We start from the raw sequence: 23,233 nt of genomic DNA, 5'->3' as shown, positions 1-23,233 counted from the left end.
TAGCTTTAAAAGGAGTAAACAGGAGTCTACATGTGCCCCTTTTTCAAATGGAAATGCTCCGTTCGGCTGTATTGTCAATAAGAAAGGGAGTGTTTCTAATGTCTCTAATGTCTTTAGACCTGAAAGAGGCTTATTTTCATATCCCTCTAAGGGATTGCAGCCAAAAATATCTCCATTTTTGTGTGATAGGGAAGCATTATCAATCAGTTCAGAGCCTTGCCTTTCGGATTGGCAACAGCTCCAAGAACTTTTTCAAAGGTGATGGCAGTGGTGGCATAGTTTTTAGGAAGAGAGGGAGTCGTGGTTGATACGAAGCAGACCGTATTCAGGTGACATCTCGGGTAGTTTGTGTTGCAGAGTCTAGGATTGATCATCAGTTTTACTAAAAATCCAGTTACAACCTTCACAAGTAATAGAACACTTAGTGGTGCAGTTCGTTACCAGGGCAGGTTGGATGTCCATGACTCCAAAAAGAATTCAGAATATTCAATCATAGAGCTTTTTGCAGCAGAAAGCCCCAAGGGTTTGGGATTATCTCCAACTGCTAAATTCTGTGCTGTCCACACTGGATTTGGTTCCCTGGGCAAGGGTGCACATTGCAATTAGCACTGTTGGAACCTCAAGATGGAAACCTCAAACATAAGGATATACAATATTAATCTCCCATGTTTAGGATTAGCCTAAAACAGTGATCAAATGCCCAAAATTTATGAAAGAGTATCTCTGGAATATCCAGAGTGGCTATTAGTAATAGTGGATGCCAGTCTGAAAGGTTGGGTTGCCCATTGCCAAGGCTGGTACGTGCAGGGTCTTTGGACAAAAGAAGAGACTTTATGATCTAAAAATTGTTTCGAATCAAGGGCGATCAGATTGTTATACAATTTTCTCCCACTAATCAAAGGGAAAGTGTGAAAACATTTGAGCAACAATGCTACAGCAGTAGCATATGTGAACAAAGGACTGTAAGGGTGTAGCCAAAGAGACAACTTTATTCTCTTGGACAGAAAATAATCAATTCAATTATTGGCATTACATATACCAGGTCAAGGCCATGTACAGGTGGATGTCTTAAGCAGGAATGTAATAGATCCTGGATAGTGGGAGCTCAGTCATTGGACTTATTAGCTGATAGTAAAGCATTGGGGGAGCATCAGGTGAATTTGATGGCCTCTGTGAAGAACAAAATGGCTTTACAGCCTACGCAAGGAGTTTGGAAGCAAAGCGATAGATGTCCTAGTCCAGAGTTGGCCCAAGGCAAAAATGTTTTTCTACCATGGCTTCTAATAGGTCAAACAATAAGATAGGGAAAGGAGTACAAGCAGTTCTATTAGCACCCAACTAGACAAGGAGGCTGTGACACGCAGACTTAAAAAGGCTGGTCCAGTTCATACCCCAGATCAATCCAGATAAGTGGGTTTTGCATCCTTACCACCAGGTGGAGGCAGAGAAAAAAAAACCGAGGCACTGCCTCATAACCAAGATTGCCACCTGCAGTCCCTCAGTTTTTGTCTCCAGCAGATAGTAGAGGTGCAAACCTGCAGTCTGAGAGACTAAAAAAAAAAAATTGCGGTCAAGTGATGCATTGAGCCGGAACGGACATGTCTGAGCTGGTTCTGCATACCATCTTTCGCTATTTGTAAGATATCTTTGGCATCCTTGCTTCTTAATCACCTATTTCTGCACTGTGCAACCAGAGTATGTCGATTGAGAAAAAATATGCAGAAATCTCCATGGATTATGCCCTTAAAAGAAGGGAAGGTCCAAAGAAACAGATCGGAAATTGATCCAATATTGCAGTAGCAACCAAAGAAGAAATAGGATCAATAGACATCAGGAAATCTTTATTGAGCACAGAACAGAATAAAAGCCCGACTCAGGCTGAGTTTCGCTCGTAGAGCTGCTTCAGGGGCTATGTATTCTATTGTAGATAAAAAGTCTCCATGTATCTGATGAGCTTTGTCAGTGTGCACCACGAATAGATCAGCGTCTCACATCGGCTGATGGCTCAATCACACACGAATGAATCGCCAACTATCACGCCGAAGTAAACAAAATACAGTCAGTCGAGTGAAACTTGGCCTGAGTTGGGCTTTTATTCTGTTCTTTGCTCAATAAAGATTTCCTGTTGTCTATTGATCTTAAAAGAAAGGAGAAAGAAAAGCCAACAGGTGTTGCATACAAGATGGCATGGTGGAGAATCTGAACATAATGCCTCTGCTTCTGATATCAACAGCCGTAATTGCGGTTTTGCATAATCATTTCACCCCTCTGAACAGATAGCGGGACTGCAGTCAACACGCACAGAAATAGGGTCGAGACTGTATGTGATTGAAGGCTGAATCTCATTCCTAGAGGGGGATAACTCTGGGGCCCTCACCAGTAAAATTATCTTGCTAAAGAAACTGGTGGAAAACACAGGAAGAGAAGATATAGAAAATAGATCACGCCGCAATAACAAAAGCTTGACAGGTCTACTAGAAAGTATATAGGATGGCAAGTTGGCAAGTTTCCTGGAGAAATGGCCTCCCGAACCGTTCTCTCCCTGAGCTCACTGGAACACTGCAGATAGAGCTCATCAATTGGGCAACAAGAGAAGGGGAGCCATGACCCCGTATCGTTATTGCCAAAATACTTAATTGGTCTCAAAAGCAACTGCTCCTGCAATCTTACCGCAAGTTCTGGGAGCTGGCATACAAAAGGGGGGGGGAGGGGTGCGTGTCATAATTTTCCAGGACTATTCGGCTAAATTAGCGCTCCAGCACAAGGCATTTACCCCCATCTGCTCAGCACTGGTGAAAAAGCAGGTACATTTTTCCCTGCAATACCCAGTGAAATTGTCTGGCATCAGAATAAATCCTACTTGTTCGAGCAGCTACAAGACACGAAGGACTTTTTGGCTCGCTTGTAATGCTCACCTGCAAAATGCCTGCTGGAGTTTGCTGACTATGTTATCGTGACATCGCTTTTATCGGTCAGTGCATTGCTCTTATGGAGACTGCTTCTTTTCTCTTTGGCTGTATTGCCTCTGTTGGAATTGATGCAGGCCGTGAGGGAGATGAAGCATGGGACAGCATGATGACATCATTGGGATTCGCGTCTGTTCACTTCTGGGGTCAGCATCTGGGGAAGAACAGAGTCATTGGCTCTGCAACACAGCGTCTGAACACCTTTTCACCAGCTACAGAGCTTTGGACTCCAGGTCTTCTCCCTGGCCCTGCCTGGTTATAATTGATACCATTCATTCGGGACTGTGCCAGAATTTGGTTTTGGTATTACTGACTTGGTTCTTATTGTTCTTTACTTCCTCGGGGGTTTGCTTCGAGGCACTTAGAAATAGTGCTAATTACTTTTTGAATGTTCTGGTGTTACTTGGTTATGGGGTGCCATCACATGGTTTGTTTCATTTGGAGGATGGTATATATCCGCATCCTCAGTGTGCTTCATGCTAGTCAGGTGCAAGCCAAGCTGTAGAAGGAAAAGGGGGGGGGGGGGGGAGGAGGAGGGAGGAAGGCATTCTTAATATTATGGGTACCTTGTTATGGGATAACACCTTGGTGCCATTCTGGGAGACAGTTCGGGATGTGGGTCCTTACAAATTATGGAGATCCTGTATCCAACATTGGCGTCAGGTTTTTTTGTTTGTGTTTTTAACTTTGCACCTCATTTTGTGAGTGGGTCCATCGTGGTACTTGATATTCTTTGGCCCCAATTTTATAACTTTCCTGTTTATCAATGACAAAGTGAGATTTATCTCTTAGAATGTTAATGGATTGGGCTCTCCAGTTACAAGAAAGGAGGTGTTACAGATGTTGAATTGGTCTAAAGTTTAGTGGCATGCTTACAAAAAACTCACTTATCTATATTGGAGAGCATTAAATTGTGTTAGGATTGAGTGGGAGGGTGTTATTTTTCTCTGGCCACTGATGGAAAGAAAGCTGGGGTGGTGATACTCGTGCATAAAAATATCCATGTTGCGGAAGAAACAGTAATCCAAGATCAAGAGGGGGCGGTATGTCATATTAAATGGGAAATGGGTCATGTTATATAATGTTATCCCCCAAATTAATATAGCCATAAATTCTTTGTTTTAATTCCCTAGTACTTTGTACTAAGGGACCCCCCTTTTTTTTTTTTTATGAGGGATCTTAACTGTGTACACAGTCCCTTTCTAGATAAATCCCCAGTACCCTTCGAGCCTCGGAATCTGAAAGGCAAGGGTATAGAGTTCCTTTGCCAGGAATTACAATTATTGGATGTTTGGCGGGTTCTTCATCCCAGTGATAAGGAATTCACACACCTCATGTGCCCATGACTCCTTATCCAGAATGGATTATATTTTAATTTTCTATAGGGGTTCTAATATTGTTAGAGCAGATATAGGAAATCCAATCATTTCAGATCATTTGCTTCTTTCGATAGATTGGAAAAGGGGAAGATGTAGAATTTAAAGAAAAATATGGAAGTTTCTTAACTGGTTGCGAAATGATGTTGCATTTCAGGAATTTCTTTCAAAAACGGAAAATTCAAAAGCAATAATACCCAGCATAAAGACACACCAGTGCTCTTTTGGGAGACTAGCAAGGTAGTGATGCGGGGGAAATGAGCTTATTGCTAGGATCAAGAGGCTGAACGGTGGAGGCGGGCATGCAAAGTACCCCTAGGAAATAAGCAGAGGTTTTGAATATTTTCAGTTTAAAGCATTACCCTAGTTTTGATGGAAGCTGTTAACGTTGCATGACATAAAACCGATAAACTTGAAAAACAGCATCCAGACTGTTACAATCTTACAATCTGTCAAGGAATTGACAGATTGTAAGATTCCTCTCCTCCGCCTAGGGATGAATCCACATTCATTCTTTTCCAGGACTAAAGGTCCCTGATGTGTTATCACTTGGAATAATGTGTACAATTCTGGAGCCACAATTTCAAAAGGACTTAAATTGGTTGGAGTTGGCCCAAAGGGTGGCTACTGAAATGGACTTACATGCCATTCATAGCAGAAGTAAAGTTACGCAGTAGGGGACCCCGGCGAGCGCTTGTGCATATATATAAATACTGTATCAACAGTTCTTTGTGTATCTGGAAGGGCATTCCAGACATCCACCACCCTCTCCGTGAAGAAATTTCCTGACACTGGTTCTGAGTCATCTCCCCTGAAGTTTCATTTTGTGACCTCTAGTTCTACTGTTTCCTTTCCAATGGAAAAGATTTGAAGTTCGTGCATCATTAAGAGAAGGGCAGGAGCCCCAACGAGAGACCCGATCTGTGTGTCCCCCCCCTGACATCATCAGCCCAGGCGCTGACCCACAAGTGAGGCACGACCAATGGCGACCGCACCGCAAGGGACCACAGCGGCAGGCGCCTACTAAAGAAAAAAGGGAAAGGAAAAGAAGGGCAGGAGCCCCAACGAGAAACCCAATCGGGAGGCGCTCCGACCCAAAGTGAATCCTACGCTTCAAAAAGAAGTGCGCGACAAAGGAGTGCGACAAAGGGGCACTCCCCTTTGTGCACTCCTTAGTGCAAACCTTAGTATTTACACAAACTAGAAAATCCTATATCAATACACCTCATCTCAATCATCTGGCGAACCAAAATGGAAACCACCAAGCTTCCTCCAAAAAATACTTTGAATGAAAAAACCAGGAATCACAAGAAAATAAGTACAATCCCTCAAACTCAACATACAGGAATTTAGACATACTCCAAATGCATGCTCCTATCTTTCATCCTTATTAATGCACAATCCATAGTTTAAAAAAAATGCCCACCTCTCAGACTTACTTTTCGATAACCAGATTTCATAGCAATCACTGAAACCTGGATAAAAGACTCCGATAATGTTTTAATTAACCAAATAGAAGACCTTCATACAAATCATTCACAATCCTCCAGACCAAGAAAAAAAGGCGGTGGTCTAATGCTAATCATAAAGAAAAGCTTACAAATGAAACTTACCACAGCTAAGATATGCTCCCTATTCGAAATTACCCTCTTTGACTCTTAAAATACAAATGTCTAGTATACTGTCCTCCTGCAACCTTAGAACGAAATTGCTCCCCATTTATAGAATTCATGACTTTACGATCCCTCATTTATAGAATTCTTGACTTTATGATCCCTCATAAGATAACTCCCTCTCTTAGTTGCTACCATCTTGGATTTTCAACTTCATGCCTTGACTTACATATCTTCAATAATGTACACTCTGTATATAGTTTTATAATCATACATGCTACTTCCTCCCCAATGCATCTATTGTAAATAGTTCCTTGCAATCTTTGCAACTCCTCCTTTCCCTCCCCATGCAACCCTTTCAACTCTTCATTCCCCTCTCTATATGCAATATACAACCCCTATCCCCTCTATACATTCCGTCCAACTCCATCCCCCAACCATTTCTTTCAATACCATCTCAGTTATCCAACAACCTCTATGTAAGTCTCTCTATTTAAGCCTCGTTCATTATATAGTTTATTTAATTTTATTTTATTCACTGCTTTCCTATAAGTTCTATGTAAAGCCTCTGTTTTGCTGATTTTGAAGTTATAATGTAAACCAAACTGATGTTATCCTACGAAGTCCGGTATATAAAAACCACAAATAAATAAATGATTGCCAATCTAACCCTCAAACCAATCATTATCCTTGGCGATTTTAACTTACACATGGACACACGTCCCCTATCATCCACATGCAAAACAATCACAGATGCTCTTGCAACAATGGGAGTAGAACAAATAGTCAACGGATCAACACACAAAGCAGGACACACCCTTGACCTAGTTTTTATCAACACCAACATCTGGAACTCACACCACATAAAAATCACTGAAATCCCATGGTCAGACCACTACCTCATCCATGCCACCCTTACTCATAACAGTATACCCACCACAACAGAAAATTACATAAAAATCATTTCATATCGCCCTCCCTTTGATAGCGAAACACTGCAACAAAATCTCCAAGAGGAGCTCAAGAACATTGACTTCACAAGCACAGAAACAGCAACAACATCATGGATAAACATTACCAAAGCCATAGCGGATAAAAATAAAGAATCCTAAACATAACAATCAATGGTATGACACCATAAGTTCAGCTAAATGAGAACTCAAGGGGAAAAAAGAGATTCTGGCGCAAGAACCAAACCTACCCATCACTCAGTGCATACCGATCCCATTAACAAATTACAAAAAACTTATCCATAATACAAAGAGAGACTTCTACTTGACCAAAATAATCAAATACCAACAGAACCCCAGAATGCTTTTCACCATCGTAAAAAACCTCATCAAATCACCTAATGAAACAAGAACACCTCCCAACACAAGCAAAAGAAACGACTTTGCAGAATACTTAACTGAAAAAATCAGAAAATTAATAAACAACTCTAACATCAACACCACCACACACACCCAAACTCCAATACCATCTCTGGAAATAACGTGACATGAATTCGACTTTGCCTCATCACTTGAAATCCAAAAAAAAAAATCAGAAAAATGAATCCAGCAAATCACCTCATTGACAGCATCCCCATACAAACAATTAAACTGCTTGACAACTCAATAATAAAAACAATAACGGACATAGTCAACCTCTCCCTCACCGAAGGGATATATCCTGAATGCTTAAAATCAGCAATCAAACCATTAATAAAGAACAACCTAGACCCGGAAAACATCCAAAATTATAGACCCATATCAAACCTACCTTTCATTGCAGAAATCATAGAAAAAATCGTCCACTCCCAACTCTCAGAATACTTAGAAACGAACAACATACTTCACCCCGCACAATTTGGTTTCAGAAAAAATGTAAGCAAGGAAGCATTGCTCCTATCACTTAATGACACAGTTCTTCGAGGATTCGACAAAGGACTAAGTTACATTTTATTGCTCCTAGATTTTTCAGCTGCCTTCGACACAGTCAACCATTCCATTACTTGACAGACTATCTGAAATAGGGATAACAGGCACTATACTAAAATGGTTCACTTCCTATTTATCTCAAAGAAGTTTCCAAGTAATATTCAACAACAACCTATCAAATAAAGTGAACCTAAATACAGGAGTCCCACAAGGATCTGCCCTGTCAGCTACACTTTTTAACATCTATTTCCTCACACACTAGATCGCCTGGGACTGACCCATTTCCTTTATGTTGATGGCATTCAAATACCGGTTCTAATTCAGAATACGCTTGAAGAAACCTACGAGAAAGTAACCTTCTATCTCTCAATGTCTTTCCAACCTAAAACTCATAATAAACATCGAGAAAACTGAATTAATCATCCTTGACAAAAAAATCAATGACTCACCCATACAACCACTCAAAACAGAAAACCCTGAAACAATAATCTCTTCTGTTGACCATGCTAGAAACCTTGGAATTACAATTGACAAAGAATTATCCTTCAAAACCCACAAATCAAAGAAGGTTATCACAAATTACTGACACTCAGACGTCTTAAACCTTTCCTCACACACAATTTTAGAACAGTCCTGCAACTTCTATTATTTGCAAACCTAGACTACTGCAATGCTCTACTCCTTGGCCTCCCTTTTACTACCATCCGTCCACTCCAAATACTGCAGAACGCAGCCGCCAGAATTCTTACCTGAACTAAGAAACAAGAACATATTACACCAACTCTCATCTCCTTACACTGGCTCCCAATAAAATACAGAATAGACTACAGTTTTATCAATTCTCCACAAAATAATCGCAGGTCAACAAAACTACTAGCTAACCAAATACATTGAATTACATGCTCCAAAAAGAAACCTTTGCTTGATGAATAAAGGCCTCCTCAAAATTCCTCATGCAAAAACCACGCATCTATCATCAACCTGAGAGAGAGCTATATCCATCACCAGCCCCTCTCTATAGAACTCCTTACCCCCCCCCCCCCCCCCAATCTAAGAATTCAATTTGACACCAAAACCTTCAAAAAAGTGTTAAAAACCTGGCTATTTACCAGAGCCTTCTCAGACGCACTTCATCAACACCAGCAGACAGAATCATCAGACAACACCAAGAAAACAGAGATTCCACCCATGAAATCTCAACCCAACCACGAAACCTGCAATAGTCGTTCAAGAACTTTTTCCTATATATATAATAAACGCTAATATTACTTCCACCAATGTTACCTAACTTTTTCAAGTATGATACTCTGTTAAAACCCTAATGTTACTTTGTCCTCATTTTTCCTGTAAACCGTTGATGGCAAAACCGAATGACCGTATACAAAACATGTTAAATGTTAAATTCAGTTAGAACACCAATTGGCAAGGGCAAAAGATAGATGGGTAAGACATGACTGTAAGTTGGCTAAAACTGAATATAGGAACATATTGGAAAGTCTAAATACTCTGATCTATGAAATAACATTGAAAATAATCTCTTGTTTTGGGTAATAAGGCAGGAAAATACTTAGCCAACATAGTTCGTGTATGGAAAGGGAAGTCATTTAGAGAGAGTAAAAAATACTCTAGCTATTGGTGACAAAGGGGTCAGACATCTGTGCAGTCTTCCGACATTTTTATGAACTATATTCCTCTGTGAACATGCCCCCAATCACGCACAAACAGGAAGAACGTTTTTTTCACAATGTGGCTTTGCCCTAATTATCAGACAGCTTGAGTTCTTGAATAGGCCTATTCAAGCATTTGAAATTTCCCAAGTAATTAAGGGCAGTAAATCCTGCAAAGCCCCAGCTCGTAATAGGTTTTCATATGACTTATACAAATTGCTAGGCCCACAAGCTTTAGTCCCCATGGAGAACTATATTCGACAGACCCTTTAGGGATGATACTTTCCCTTCACATTTTAATAATGCCCATATAACGGTACTAGCCAAACCGGGGAAAGACCAGTTATCCCCAGGTTTGTACTGATCCAGATCACTTTCCTAGCATGTAGCCAGATGGACTCAGGACCAATGGGTTATGTGCTCTTCTGCTAGCAGATGGGAGACTGAGTCAGATTTCAAAGTTGACGTCACCCTAGATATACCCCTGCAGTGACCTTAGCTCTTCAGTATTTCTCCGTCTCCTAGCAGATGCGGACACTACCCCACACACTAGCACAGTGCTAGGAAATTACAGCAAAGAAGAAGAAAACTTTTACCTTAGAGGATTGAGCCCCGCTCTCCTGCGATGATACCTAAGGTTCCCTCCCCCAGTTGAGAATTCCTGAGGTGATCTCCAATATCCTTCAGAGGTGTGCCTTGGTCCGGTAGCCACCTCCCAGCATGGACTTAGCCCCTAGAGTGGCTGAAAGGCAGCGGGTGCGCATCCGAGTGCGGTGGTGAAGGTAGAGCCCTCTCCCCCTGCAGCTGGAGACCGTTCCTGCACGCGACGGTAGGCGCCGAGACCAGATAAGCAGGAAACTTTAACTTAAGGTCTCCGGGGCTCGGAGTGCCATACCAACTCAGTTTCCTCACCCGGCGAGGTAGAAGGGAGCATTGATCGGGTTGAGCAGCCTTAATTGGGCTAGGCCCCAGTCCGGTGCAGGAGATCCAGCCATGTGGAGACCCTCGGGGGCGCCATTTTGCGCGTGAGGGGTGTCAGCGCCATCTTCCCTTCTCGGCCGTCGGTACGCGTGGGGCAGGCCAGTCTGTCCATGCACCCAACTTGTACGTCTCTAACATAGACGCACCCACAACTGCATGCATATCTACACTCATTGCCACGCACAAAATTACACGCGTGCATATTATAGCACATTACCTGTGCAACTATATACAGAGACAATGGCACCGGCGTCCAAGAAGCCCAGAAGACTCTCTTTGCACAGCCTGCCACATCAGAGCCGCACAGCCTAAACTGGAGTCCTTCCTGTGTCTTCATTGTGAAGAAGCCCAGGGGGGACCAAAGCCTGGTCCCTCACTATTGGAGGATGGGTCCGAAACTACTACATATGATAGCACCCCGGATCTATGCAACTCCGAAATGGCATCTCCACAAGAGGGCACCTCAGGAGCCCCTACTCAGACTCCCCCCTGGGGTTAACATGGACCCAGGGACTTTCTCCTGGCTAGAATTTTTCCAGAGACTGTAAGCCTTTGTTCAGGCACAATCAGCTCCAGCTGCGACCCGGGTTCAACCCCTGCCAGAAGCACATGACCCTCCCAGCCCTATTCAGATGCTTTCAGACATGCCTCGCCTAACCAAAAATTTCCTGGACGGGGACCCGGATACCTCAGATGATGATGGTGGATCTCTGGAAGAAGGAGAAATCCCTCCAGGCCTGGAACCATACAGAACCATGAGGCCGGCCGCGGAGCACTTGAGAATCTGTCAGGTCTGCGGGGTGAGGTGCGGCTGCACTGTGTTCTGCCTGTGCCAGGGGAGGGATCCTTTGAGGCTGCTTCCGCATGAAGAGTCACTGGATCGGCTGGGCCCATTGCACAGGCTCCTGGTGGAGTTGAGGGGGCAGCATCCATATCTGCTGGGCATAGCAAGAAGCAAACAGTGCTAGGGTGGCCCAGGGACTCCCCACCCACCTCTGTTCTCACCCATGATCAGGTTGGAGGAGCATGGTAGTAATGGGGAGCCTGAGAACGTAATGGAAGAAGCCATGGATAGATGGTTTCTCCACAGTTTGTCCTGCTCCTTCACAAGACATCTTTGGCCAAAAAAGGGAGCAGATGGGAAGCGACCCCTTGCCCACAAATTGCAGCCTCTTAAGAGGGTTATGGGGGCTTCATCAGGTGGAGCCAGAAGCTTCTCTGTCACTTGGGTCTTGCACCTTTTTCAGCAGAAGGTGAAGGGGACCTCAGGGATTCAGAGGATGAGGGGGATCTGGATGCTGGGATGATACTGGAAATGATCCAGTGGATCCAACAGGTGGCAATCCAGATGTGGCAAGGACTTTCCAGTCCTGGAGGAGATCCAGGCCACTGAACAGGATGACCCGAGGGTTGTCTGGCGATTTTGGAAAGAGGAGTTGTGGCCTCTTATTCAGCAGGTCCTGGAAGAGTTAGGTATTATGGTCACCCAAGAGGAGTCCAATAACGAAGGGATCAACCTGGTTCTGGATAGACTTTGGGACTGCCAAAAGCCTTTCCATTATCCAAGAAGGTGAAGACGGTGATCTGGGAGTGGGATACTCCCGAAGCAGGTCTTAAAGTGGGTAGTACAATGGCAATGTTTTATCCCCTGACGGAGTTTTTAATGCTTCTTAAGGTGGATGCTTCGGTCTCTGCGGTGACCAAGAAGAAAATCATTCCAGTGGCAGGATCGGCCATGCTGAAGGACGCGCAAGACAGAAATTTGGAGATCAGTTGAAATGGTTGTTTAAGGTGTCGGCCTTGAGTATTCGAGCTGCAGTAGCTTGATGCAGAGGGCCTGCTTGCGTTGGGTACAAAAGACTAAGGAGAAGGAGGCTCATCTAGCAGGTGATGCCCAGCAGGCGGCACGATGGATGTCCGGGTGGCTTATGTGGCAGATGCTCTGTATGATTTGGTTCAAAGGTCTGCCAGGAGCATAATGTTCGCAGTGGCAGTGCAAAGGCTCCTGTAATTTCATAAATGGTCTGCATATGTGTGGTCCAAGTCACAGTTGTGCAACCTTCTTTTAAGGGGAAGCTGTTGGGAGAAGATCTGGAACAGCTGATAAAGCATTTGGGGGGAGTCTACAGGAAATAGGTTGGTGGAGGATAAGAGCTCCATAAAACCTTTCCCTTCCCTTCCTGGTTTCGGACCTGCAAAAGCTTTTCAGCTTTGGGTTAGAAACGAGGCTCTGGGAAGCAGCAGTCCTTTTGGGGCTACCATAGTCCCCCCAGGGACTCTTCTGGTCAGGGTCCCGGAGATGGAAAGTCTTCACAATGATACCAGGCTGGTTCACTCATTGTGGAAGCAGTAGAGTGACGATTGATTCGCTTTTACAAGGAATGGGCAAAGATCACGTGGACCAGTGGGTCCGGGAGGTAAGAGACTACGCATTAGAATTTTCTCGTCCAATTCAAGAGGCTTTCCTGAAGCAAGTGAGAAGCAGTTTGGGTTACTTTGCAATGTTTACAAAGGCTAGATGCAATTGTGCCAGTACCGCCGAGGGAGCAGGAACGGGAGGTATTCAATTTACTTCGTAGTTCTAAAAAAGTGTTTCATTTACACTGTTTCCAATTGCTTGTCTTCAGGTGTAGTTTACGTTGTCATTTGTCCGTCAGAAATTGTATGTTGGCAAAACGACACGCATGAGTAAGACACAACTTATTGAGCATCGGTCGAACGTGAAAATGCCCCCTTGGTCACACATTGGTTGGCTCATTCCCATTCTGTTTGAGTTGAAATTCTTTGTCATTGACATCTTATCTCCTCCACTTCATGGGGAGAATTTCTCAGAATTTCTTATTCGAAAAGAGCAGAAATGGATCTATACTCTTGTCAGCCTTTCCCCGCATGGTCTAAATAATGAGATTGAGTGGAGCTACTTTACCTAACTCCGTTCCCTTTACAGTTTCCTTACCATGACCTGATTGGCTATCTTGTCCTCTGCTTGACTCTCTCTGGCTAACATCTTTCATGCCATTTTACAGGGTTTAAAGGTTCTCTCTGTCCCTTTAATCCCTGCCCTCCCTGTAACCTCATGTTGAAACTGATCCAGGTATGTTATTTTTACTTTAATGTGCTGGCTTTAACCCATCGATATATGGTCCCACAATTTTGTTAATTTGTGTTTACTTTTCAGATGTGATACTCTTATGATTGTCCCTCCCGACGCAGTGTTGCGGCGAAACACTGGGTCCGTATCAGGGGACCCTCTCTGAAAATTTATGTATATTACAAGACAGTGGAGTTGCCGTACCAAGTAAAATTTATAGTCAAGAATAAGACATGTGTGGACCTTTTACTTTTCTCTGCATTCTCCTTGTTTGTGATTTTAATATTAAAGCCACAAAATCCTTACAAGACATGAAACTTATCAAAGTATTTTCAAAAATTCCTTATGAATTCTGATTCTGTAAATTGAGCTATATAACAGATTTCTTCAATATTCAAAAGGAGTATCTGAGACCATATGGCATACTGTAATCATGCTTTATAAAGAGCAGCAATATAGATGGCAATCATTAACCTCCATTTTTACCAAAATTGTAATACAAATACCTTTCTATAACTGCAATTTCCTAGCGTGTAGCAGAAGGACTCAGGACCAGTGGGTATAGGGTACTCCTGATAGCAGTTGGAGACGGATCATATTTCAATCTGACGTCAGCCTCTAGTACATATACCCCTGCAGGAAGTGCAGCTCTTCAGTATTTTCCATCTCCATAGCAGTTAGGGACTATCTGCACACTCTCACAGCATTAGAATAAATTCAACGAAGAAAACCCAAATTTGGAAGAAAACCTACCTCTGAAGACGAGCCCCGCTCTCCTGCGGTGATACCCTCGGGTCCCTTCCCCAGTTGAGAATTCCCGAGGTGATTTCCATGGTCCCTCGGAGGTGAGCCTCGGTCCGGCGGTCGAATCGCTGCGAGGACCTAGCCCCCGATCTCGGGCGCGTCTGAGAGGCAGCAGGTGCACCCTCGAGTGCGGCGGTGAAGGTATTTGCCCTCTTCCCCCCCCCCCCCCCCCCCACAGCCGGAGACCACCCGAATGAAACCGGGAAGCACCAAAGATAAGGTAAGGTAGAAATCTTCAGCATAGACTCTTGTCTCCGAGGTTCGAGGAGTTGCACAGGTCGCCGGCCGGGACCAGGGCCGCTGGGTTGATCCGCCCTAGTAGGGCCAGGCCCCGGTTAGTTCCAAGGGTCCTCCCACATGGAGACCCTCCGACGTGGTCGCCGTCGCCATATTGGCCCTATTCGCCGCTCTGTCCACCGTCTCGATCCAGACACACAAGGCCAGCTAGGCGCAAAAGGGCCATGTGCACATAAGATATATGCGTATCGCACGCCTACCGGGCTGAGCGCATACCTGAGACTTGGGCGCACAACTACGCGCACAACCCGCACGCACATCTTAGACGCGCCGGAACGCATAAGGGCTTGCGCGCCTATAGCCATAGCAACACCGGAAACAGAGATCAAGGCTCAAGGCCTCTGCCCAGCATGCCATATCAAAGCAGCACAAAGTGAAGATGCCAATACCCTGTGCGCTCAGTGCGAGGAGGCCCTGGGAGATCCAGTCCAGGGCCAATCCCACCCAGGGCCAAGTTCTGGCTCCCCAGCATCACTCATGGGTGGAATTCTTCAAAGGGCTACACACCTTCGTCCACATGCAGACGGAACCTCCGGCGAAACAGCCACAGCTTCCACTAGAGGACCTGTATGCTTCAGGCCCCTCTAGGCCTAGACAAATGTTTCCACCGCCCAGAAGCCTGTAGGAGCTCACTATCCCGGGCGCAAGTGCTTCGGGGGAGCCTAAGCGAATCCCCTTCTAGAGGGCCTCCGCCAGAACTCCCGCCATTTCCTTCTGTTACAAGCCGTCCAGCAGCTGATCGACCTGGAATGGAGTGATCCAGAGTCCACATTCAAAGGGGGACAAGCTATGGCAGCCATGTGCCCCCTGGAACCTGCGGCCAAAGACCTTCTGAAATGCCCAAAAGTGGATGCCATGGTCTGCGTGGTCTTGAAGTGCACTACTATCCCAGTAGAGGGAGGAGCAGCGCTCAAAGATGCTCATGACACGTGCCTGCCTCTCAGACCAGGAGCAACACCCCTGGGGAAGCCATGGAACCAGCAGTATCATTCCTTGCGGATGCTGCTTCCAATCTGGTGCGCACAGCGGCCAGAGGAGTGTCATCAGCTGTGGCTGCCAGGGTACAACTCTGGCTCAGAAGCTGGTCAGCCGACGCATCTCACAAGGATGCCTTCCAAAGGATCCCTCCTGTTCGGCAGCAAACTAGAGAAACTGGCCAACAAATGGGGCGAGTCCCCATTGCCGCGCCTACCGGAGGACAGGAATAAGAGAAAGCAGCGACCCTTCCCCCGGTCCTCCAGGGACAGAGGTTCACAGGGCTTCAACCCATACAGAAGCAACTATCAAGCGCCCCACCCTACGGGCAGGAACCAGTCCTTTCGGAACAAGCACAACAAGAGGGGAACCAGCTCAGGTCCAGGCCTCAGCCACACTCCACAATGAGATTGAGCCGACCCGTCCAAGGGGAGAAGCCATAGGGGGCAGACTAGCCCTATTCTACCACAAATGGGTCGAGATAACTTTGGACAAGTGGGTCCTAGCCATTATTGAGAGGGGTACTACCTGGAACTCCTACGAACCCCTCCGGACAAGTTCGTGGAATCTCCCTGCCATTACCTCTCCAAGAGGGTGGCAGTGGAAGCTACACTGACCAGCCATAATCCCAGTGCCCCCACAAGAAATAAATACTGGGCCTCATTCCATTTATTTTATCATCCCCAAGAAAGAGGGGACGTTCAGGTCCATCCTGGACCTCAAGTCTGTCAACCGCCACCTGAGGATTCCCCGCTTCCGCATGGAAACCCTAAGCTCAGTAATAAAGGCGATTATAACCGGGAGAGTTTCTCACTTCCCTGGATCTTTCGGAGGCCTACCTACACATCTCAATTCATCAGGAACACCAGCGCTTCCTACGCTTCAAAATCCTGGATCGTCACTACCAGTTCCGGGCACTACCCTTCGCGTTAGCCACAGCACCCCGGACGTTCACGAAGATCATAGTGGTGGTGGCGGCAACACTGAGGAAGGAAGGAATCCTCGTACACCCTTACCTAGACGATTGGCTGATCAGGGCGACATCCCCAGAGGAAAGCCACCAAGCAACCAACAGAGTCAAAACTCTACTGGAGAGCCTAGGATGGGTGATCAACACAAACAAAAGTCTGCAGCCCTCACGGTCTCTAGAATACCTCGGAGTCCAATTCGACACCAAAGATGACAAGGTTGGCCTGACTCCCACGGGGAGATCAAAACTGAGGACCCGGTTACCAATCCTGCTGATCCCCGACCCACAGCATGGGATTACCTACAAGTCCTTCAGTCGGATGGCATCCACACTGGAAGTAGTGCCATGGGCGCGAGCTCACATGAGACCCCTACAGTGATGGAATCCATGGTCTCAGAACTACGCCGTACGTCTACCACTCCCGGTCAGATTCTGGACCCAGCTACGATGGTGGCTGCAGGCCAGCCACCTGAGCCAGGGAACAAGACTATCTTCACCAACCTGGACCCTGCTCACCACAGACACCAGCCTACGAGGATGGGGAGCACACTGCAAGCAGCTAACCGCCCAGGGGCAGTGGGACACAGAAGAGTTGGGATGGAACATCAACCGTCTAGAAGCGTGGGCAGTCAGACTAGCCTGCCTACGGTTCGTTCAGACTCCGAGACAAAGCGGTCAGAGTAATGTTGGACAACGCCACAACAGTGGCCTACATCAACCGCCAGGGGGGAACCAGAAGCCAACAGGTATCTCTGGAAATAGACCCCTTAGTGTCGTGGGCGGAAGTAAATCTCCAGGAGTTCTTGGCAGTCCACATCGTCGGGAAAGACATCACGGCGGACTACCTCAGCAGAGAAAGTCTAGACTCAGGAGAATGGAAGCTGTCGTCTGCACCATTCCAAATGATACCGAACCGGTGGGGGACACCAGACATGGACCTTCTGGCAAACCAGTCCAATGCCCAAGTACCCAGGTACTTCAGCCGCAGGCGGGAACCTCAATCCCAGGGGATCGATGCCCTGGTACAGAAATGGCCACAGGGGGCTCTTTTATACGCCTTCCCGCCGTGGCCCCTATTGGGAGCAATCATTCACAAGATACAAAAACGGAAATCCTCATAATAGCACCGGATAAATCTGCCCCGCCAACATCCAGCAACCCTCCAGACGCCTCAGGATACTCCACCGCACCTCAAGTCAGAGATCTGGGAGTACTACTAGACAACAGACTCAGCCTCAACAAATTCATAAATAACACTACAAAAGAATGCTTCTTTAAATTACAAGTGCTGAAGAAACTAAAGCCCCTTCTACTCTATAGGGATTTCCGCACAGTACTCCAGGCCATCATTCTCACTAAATTAGATTACTGTAATTCACTCCTGCAGGGCCTTCCAGCATACACTACCAAACCACTCCAGATGGTACTGAATGCCACTGCAAGAATCCTTACCAATGCCAAAAAAAGGGACCATATCACCCCGATCCTCCAACATCTCCACTGGCTTCCCATCAAATATAGGATTCAGTTCAAGACCTGCATGATGATTCACAAGGCACTTCATAACATCTCCCCACTCAACTTAACTTTCCAGCTTCAACTACACTCTTCTAACTATCTTTCGGATAGTAGAAGGACTAGGGGACACTCCATGAAGTTAGCATGGGGCACATTTAAAACTAATCGGAGAAAGTTCTTTTTTACTCAACGCACAATTAAACTCTGGAATTTGTTGCCAGAGAATATGGTTAGTGCATTTAGTATAGCTGTGTTTAAAAAAGGATTGGATAAGTTCTTGGAGGAGAAGTCCATTACCTGCTATTAAGTTCACTTAGAGAATAGCCACTGCCATTAGCAATGGTTACATGGAATAGACTTAGTTTTTGGGTACTTGCCAGGTTCTTATGGCCTGGATTGGCCACTGTTGGAAACAGGATGCTGGGCTTGATGGACCCTTGGTCTGACCCAGCATGGCATTTTATGTTCTTATGTTCTTAACCAGAAGGGCATACCAGAACAGAATGATCACACAACCTGCAAAATCTACCCTGAGGAAACGTGCTCTATCCACAGCGGGCCCATCTCTCTGGAACTCACTACCACCGGACCTCCGCCTTGAACCATGCCACATTACTTTCAAGGCGAAACTCAAGACTTGGCTCTTCCATCAAGCTTTCCCAGAGAGCTAAAAGCAAGATGAACAAACATCCAGCCTTGTCTTGCAGCAATAATGTAATGTTCATTTTGCTTCAGTTATATGTTCCAAGTTATTTTCTAAGTTGATTTCAGTTGTTTCAAATTAGATTGTACTTTATTATAGATTATCCGTTCACTTTATTCGATATGTTCCATGTATGTTCCATGTAAACCGCCTTCCCGGCGATAGTTATCTCTGTTAATTGTGAACCGGAGTGATATGTATTGTATACAGGAACTTCCGGTATATAAAAACCAAAAATAAATAAATAAAACTGCACAGGGAACTAGTACTTTTGGTGGCCCCGGACTGGCCAAGAAGACCGTAGTACGCAGACATAAGACTACTGGCAGGGACCCCCCTGCCACTGTCCTCCACACAGAGACCTGCTTCAGCAAGGACCGATCCTCCAGGAGGATCCAGCTCAATTCTCTCTTACGGCCCAGCCATTGAGAGGGCTAGCCTGAGAGAGAAGCGGATACTCGGGGGTGGTAATCGACACCCTACTCCGAGCATGCAAGTTCTCCACATCTTTAACATACATAAGGTTTTGGCGAGTATTCGAAGCCTGGTGCGAAGACCACGACATCATACCACGCTCAATTCAAGTTCCCATGATCCTGGAATTCCTGAAGAACGGGCTACAGAAGGGTCTGTCCCTCAGCTCCATCAAGGTACAGGTGGCCGCATTGTCATGCTACGGTCCCAAGAGCGAGGGCAACGGCATAGCCTCTCACCCGGATGTTTCATGCTTCCTGAAAGGAGTCAAACACATCCGCCCACCACTAAAGTGGCCGGTACCTCTTTGGAAGCTCAACCTGGTCCTGGATTTTCTAGCAGGAACCTCGTTCAGACCCCTCCGAGGTCTGTCCGTCCGGTTAACGTTAAAGACAGCATTCCTGCTGGCAGTTTGTTCAGCCCGCCGCATTTCAGAACTACAGGCACTATCCTGCTGTGAGCCGTTCCTTAGGCTCACCCCGGGAACCATCCAGCTACGCACGGTCCCTTCGTTCCTTCCCAAAGTGGTGTCACACTTTCATCTTAAACCATCTCGCTACCATCGCCTGATGAGTCGAATTCTGAAGAAGCTCGTAGTCTTCGCCACCTCAACATCGGCAGACTCCTATCCAGATACCTGGAAATGTCAGAACCCGTACGAAAAACGGACCACCTATTCATCCTCCACAGCGGGAAGAGACAAGGGAAAGCGGCCTTGCGGGCAACCGTAGCCCGCTGGATCAAGGAAGTCATCAAGGCGGCCTACGTAGAAGCAGGCAAGCCACTGCCTCTACAGATCAAGGCCCACTCCACTAGAACCCAGGCGGTGTCCTGGGCAGAAACCAGAATGCTGTCACCCGCCGAGATTTGCAGGGCGGCGACATGGTCCTCCATCCAAACCTTCTCCAGATTCTACCGCCTGGATGTTCAGGCTCGGGAGGACACGGCATTTGCAAAGGCAGTACTAAGTGGGTCACGGGCAGCCTCCCACCCGGTTCGGGAATAGCTTTTATACATTCCATTGGTCCTGAGTCCATCTGCTACATGCTAGGAAATGGAGAAATTACTTACCTTGTAATTTCGTTTTCCTTAGTGTAGACAGATGGACTCAGCATCCCACCCTTGGCTGCCGTTACTTATGGAATTTAGAATGATACAAGGGTAAGCCATGCTTTCCTTCACTTTGGACACCCATCCTTCCAGGTGTCGACGCTTGCCGGTTGAGGGCACTGGCGGTCCCCAGCTATAACCAATTCAACCAGATCAAGTTAATCAAGTTATAAAGTTTAACCAAGTTATGAAGTTATTCAAGTTAATCAAATTAGTCAGTCACACATATATCCACAATGTTTTTCGAGGAGAATACTGAAGAGCTGCACTTTCTGCAGGGATATATGTACTAGGGGCTGACGTCAGATTGAAATCTGATCGAAATCTGATCCGTCTCCAACTGCTATCAGGAGTACATTATACCCATTGGTCCTGAGTCCATCTGTCTACACTAAGGAAAACGAAATTATCAGGTAAGTAATTTCTCCAATTTTTATGCCTTATTACTTTTTTGTTCTCCTTCCTTATTTTTTTCTTTAAATAAAATTAAAAAAAAATAAATCTATGTAATAGCATATCTTAAATTCCTTCCAAAGCTTTCATTCTCATTTATTCATTTAGCAAGTTCAGTTCACAGCAGTTCCTTAACTTTTTTTTGTTCCAACAGTGGTTGCTATTTCGACATAGCTTGCCTCAGAACAAAAATTAATCAAATACTTATCTGAACCACAGTTTTAACTCTTCTGGTAAACCAATAAAAATACTACAACCTGCACATCTACTGATTAAATGTGATATTTTTTAGAAAATTTGTAGCCACTGTTTGTTTCAAGATGACTATGTTCAAGACTTGCTTAAATATATATTTTCCACGTCTTCTGCCTTTGAATGTAGTTGATTTATGTAAAATTTGAAGTTACGAATTTTGTTTTCCCATAAACGTAAAATAGATCTTTACTTTATGGGATTCCAGAAGCAGACTTTGGTCAAGATAGGAAAGTAACAAAAAGTGACTTTCTTACTTCACAGGCCAAGTTTGAATTTCATCATGGTGATTATGAAAAACAGTTTCTGCATGTACTGAGCCGGAAGGACAAGACTGGAATTGTTATCAACAATCCTTGCCAGTCGGTGTTCCTCTTCATTGATAGACAGCACTTGCAGGTAAACAGGAAAAGGAGTTTGTGTGTTTACTGAGGAAACTTTGAGTTCTGGAGAAAGGTACTTTTGATAGGGAAGATCTGGAGCATGTTAGCATAGTTTTTCATGTGTATATTACATGGTTGGTGCTAGATGCTTAACAGGCTGGAACTTGCATATTGAATGCAGGATAGATTCAACATGTTTTCTGTAGAATGCAGGTGTCATCAAATAAATGTTGAATCTATCTCTAGTTTGTCTGCCATTAACCATTGCAATTGATGTCTGTGTTGGACTGCTAAATATCACTGCAGTGTGACTCCCATAATTTGTTAAAATGAGCTTTAACTTCTAATCTTGGCTTTTTTTTATCACATTGCTATTTGATGGATAAAATCTATTTCCCTGGGTAACTAAGAATAAAGAAATGGTACTGTTAAACAGGGCAGTCAACTGAGTTCCAGCAATTTTTGATGATTGGTATGTTGGGCACTACTTATTGTTACCTGTAACTGTTTTTGGTAGTGTGCTTTCCATTCAGTAAAACAGTGTGTAAAAGAACTAATGTCAGATTTTGAACCATCTTTTCTATTTTATATAGAAAACTGTTTTATTGTATACTAACACAACACAAAAAAATCAACTTGAAAAATCATAAATAGTGCTATGCACATCCCTATGTATGTATAAAGGGATATACTTACAGCACAATATTTAGGTGCTTATCATATACCTATTTTCTCCTCTCCATCCTGTCTTCCCCCCCCCTTCCCCCCCCCCCCCCCCCCCCCCCCCCCCCCCCAAAAAAAAAAAAGGTCTTTAATAAACTTGTTAAATATAAAAAAAGAGCCTTACAGAAATCAACAGAGCAAGTAAAATCTTCAGATTGTTACACAAATAGCTTCCCCAAAATTTCCAAATTGAGATACATTTGAACAAGTCTAGAATTGCATAGCAAGTTATGCACGTGTTATGATTACATGATTTGTGTCTGCATTGCAGTTGCTCTAGGCATGTATGTCTTGCATTTGCTCTGTGAGGGCAGAGTAATGGGATATAGGAGTTGTATTATGTGTGTGGTGGGGATGTATGTGGCTGAATAGAGAGGGGTAAGAAAGTATCTTGCAGTGTTGGGATTGACTGTGGTGGTAGTGGGTATGGCTGTGGTGCATGCATGGCATCCTTGCTCCATCAACAAATAGGATGAAATTAGCCACACAAGTGCTTGATGACATCTGAGAACACTTAGGAGTAGTGTTCTCAGAATTTAGAAAAGTTTTATAATCATTTGAGGGAGTTACTGTGCAAGCTACCTCCTGCTCCTTTTTGTCCACTCTGCTGACCAGATGTAATATTGGTTCTCTCAGGTCCCCTCACTTCCTTTTTCCGAGCTTGGTCTTGTACATTTCCCACTTCCTTATTTCCCTTCGATAGCAGGGCTGAATTAGCCATGCTGTCATGGGATCTGTCAATCAGGTCCAGGAGGCGGAGCTTGTCAAAGCAGAGAACAGAGCTTTGCTCTCTGCGGCTGCGCATGTGTTCCCGTGCAGGAAAGTAACAATCTCCTCAGTCTGTTTTTTCCGCTAGCGGGATTGCACGCGGAGCTGTTCTTCTCCTCAGCGTTAACATAATAAACATATCAAAATTGGGGTTTAAACCCTGTCATTGCGGCAAGGTAATGTCGGTCAC

At 45.1% G+C, this 23,233-nt stretch overlaps 1 protein-coding gene across 1 annotated transcript in view; it reads left to right on the top strand.

The window, feature by feature from the left end:
* C2H6orf62 (chromosome 2 C6orf62 homolog) overlaps positions 1-23,233 on the top strand; it is a 59,827-nt gene that overhangs the window by 5,401 nt on the left and 31,193 nt on the right. The window contains exon 4 of the mRNA XM_029590778.1: positions 21,434-21,568. Coding sequence (XP_029446638.1) covers positions 21,434-21,568 — 135 coding nt within the window. The remainder of the gene's footprint in view (positions 1-21,433; positions 21,569-23,233) is intronic.

Source organism: Rhinatrema bivittatum, chromosome 2 (genome assembly GCF_901001135.1).
Source record: "Rhinatrema bivittatum chromosome 2, aRhiBiv1.1, whole genome shotgun sequence".
Lineage (NCBI taxonomy): Eukaryota > Metazoa > Chordata > Amphibia > Gymnophiona > Rhinatrematidae > Rhinatrema > Rhinatrema bivittatum.
This window is presented reverse-complemented; position numbering and strand designations above follow the sequence as displayed.